This window comes from Suricata suricatta, chromosome 12 (genome assembly GCF_006229205.1).
Source record: "Suricata suricatta isolate VVHF042 chromosome 12, meerkat_22Aug2017_6uvM2_HiC, whole genome shotgun sequence".
NCBI classification, from domain to species: Eukaryota; Metazoa; Chordata; class Mammalia; order Carnivora; family Herpestidae; genus Suricata; species Suricata suricatta.
In genome coordinates, this window is record NC_043711.1 from 6,664,712 (window position 1) to 6,666,022 (window position 1,311).

The 1,311-nt window shown below is 38.3% G+C and overlaps 1 protein-coding gene across 1 annotated transcript in view; it reads right to left on the reverse strand.

Annotated features, from left to right (window-relative positions):
* Positions 1-1,311, reverse strand: part of LOC115273498 (olfactory receptor 7E24-like) — a 5,744-nt gene that overhangs the window by 3,510 nt on the left and 923 nt on the right. The window contains exon 2 of the mRNA XM_029916563.1: positions 668-735. Within this exon, the coding sequence (XP_029772423.1) occupies positions 668-735 (68 nt within the window). The remainder of the gene's footprint in view (positions 1-667; positions 736-1,311) is intronic.

A 1,311-nucleotide genomic window follows, 5' to 3' on the forward strand; every position in this document is an offset into this window, starting at 1 on the left:
TGTGTCAGATTTTTGAGCGAGTAGGATGACTATTTAATTTCCTTTTGAAATTGAAATGGGACACTATTAATATCGAGTTTGCATAAACAGTTACCATACGTTGGTGGGTCAAATTCTGGGTTCTCTATTCTATTCCATTGGTCTATGTGTCTGTTTTGTGCCAATACCATACTGTCTTGATGATTACAGCTTTGTAGTAGAGGCCAAAGTCTGGGATTGTGATGCCTCCTGTTTTGTTTTTCTTCTTCTATATCACTTTCGCTACTCGAGATCTTTTGCATTTCCATACAAATTTTAGGATTCTTTGTTCTAGCTTTGAGAAGAATGCTGGTGCAATTTTGATGGGGATTTCATTGAATGTGTAGATCGCTTTGGGTAATAATGACATTTTAACAATGTTTATTCTTCCGATCCATGAGCATGGAACATTTTTCCCATTTCTTTGTGTCTTCTTCAATTTCTTTCATAAGTTTCCTATAGTTTTTAGCACACAGATCTTTTATATCTTTGGTTAGGGATATTCGTAGGTATTTTATGTTTTTCGTGCAATTGTGAATGGGATGAGTTTCTTGATTTCTCTTTCTGTTGCTTCATTATTTATGTATAAAAATGCAACCAGATGGTATCTATATGTTTGCACTCATAGGTCTAACAGGAGAAACCTAACAGAGGACCTTAGGAATCGGAAGGGGAAAAGAGAGCTGGGGAGAGTGAGGGACACAAATAATGAAAGACTATTGAATACTGAAAAGGAATCATGGACTGAATGGGGAGGGGGAGGAAGGAGAGGGGGTGATGGTCATGGAGGAAGGCACTTGTGGGGAGAAGCACCGGGTGTTATATGGAAACCAATTTGAAAATAAACTATTAAAAAATGCAACTGACTTCTGTATGTTGATTTTGTACCCTGCGATTTTGCTGAATTCATGGATCAGTTTTGTAGGCTTCGGGTGGAGTCTGTCAGGTTTTCCATGTAGAGTGTCCGGTCATCTGCTACAAGTGAAAGTTTGACTTTTTTCCCAATTCGGATGCCTTTTATTTCCTTTTGTTGTCTGATTGCTGATGCTCGGACTTCCAACACTATGTTAAACAACAGTGTGGACATCCCTGTCGTGTACCTGATCTCAGGGGGAAAGCTCTCAGATTTTCCCCATTGAGGAATATATTAGCTGTGGGTTACTCATAAATGGCTTTTATGATGTTTAAGTAAGTTCCTTCTATACCACCTTTTTCGAGTGTCTTTCTTAAGAAAGGATGCTGTATTCTGTCAAATGCTTTTTCTGCATCTATCAACAGGATCATATGGTGTTT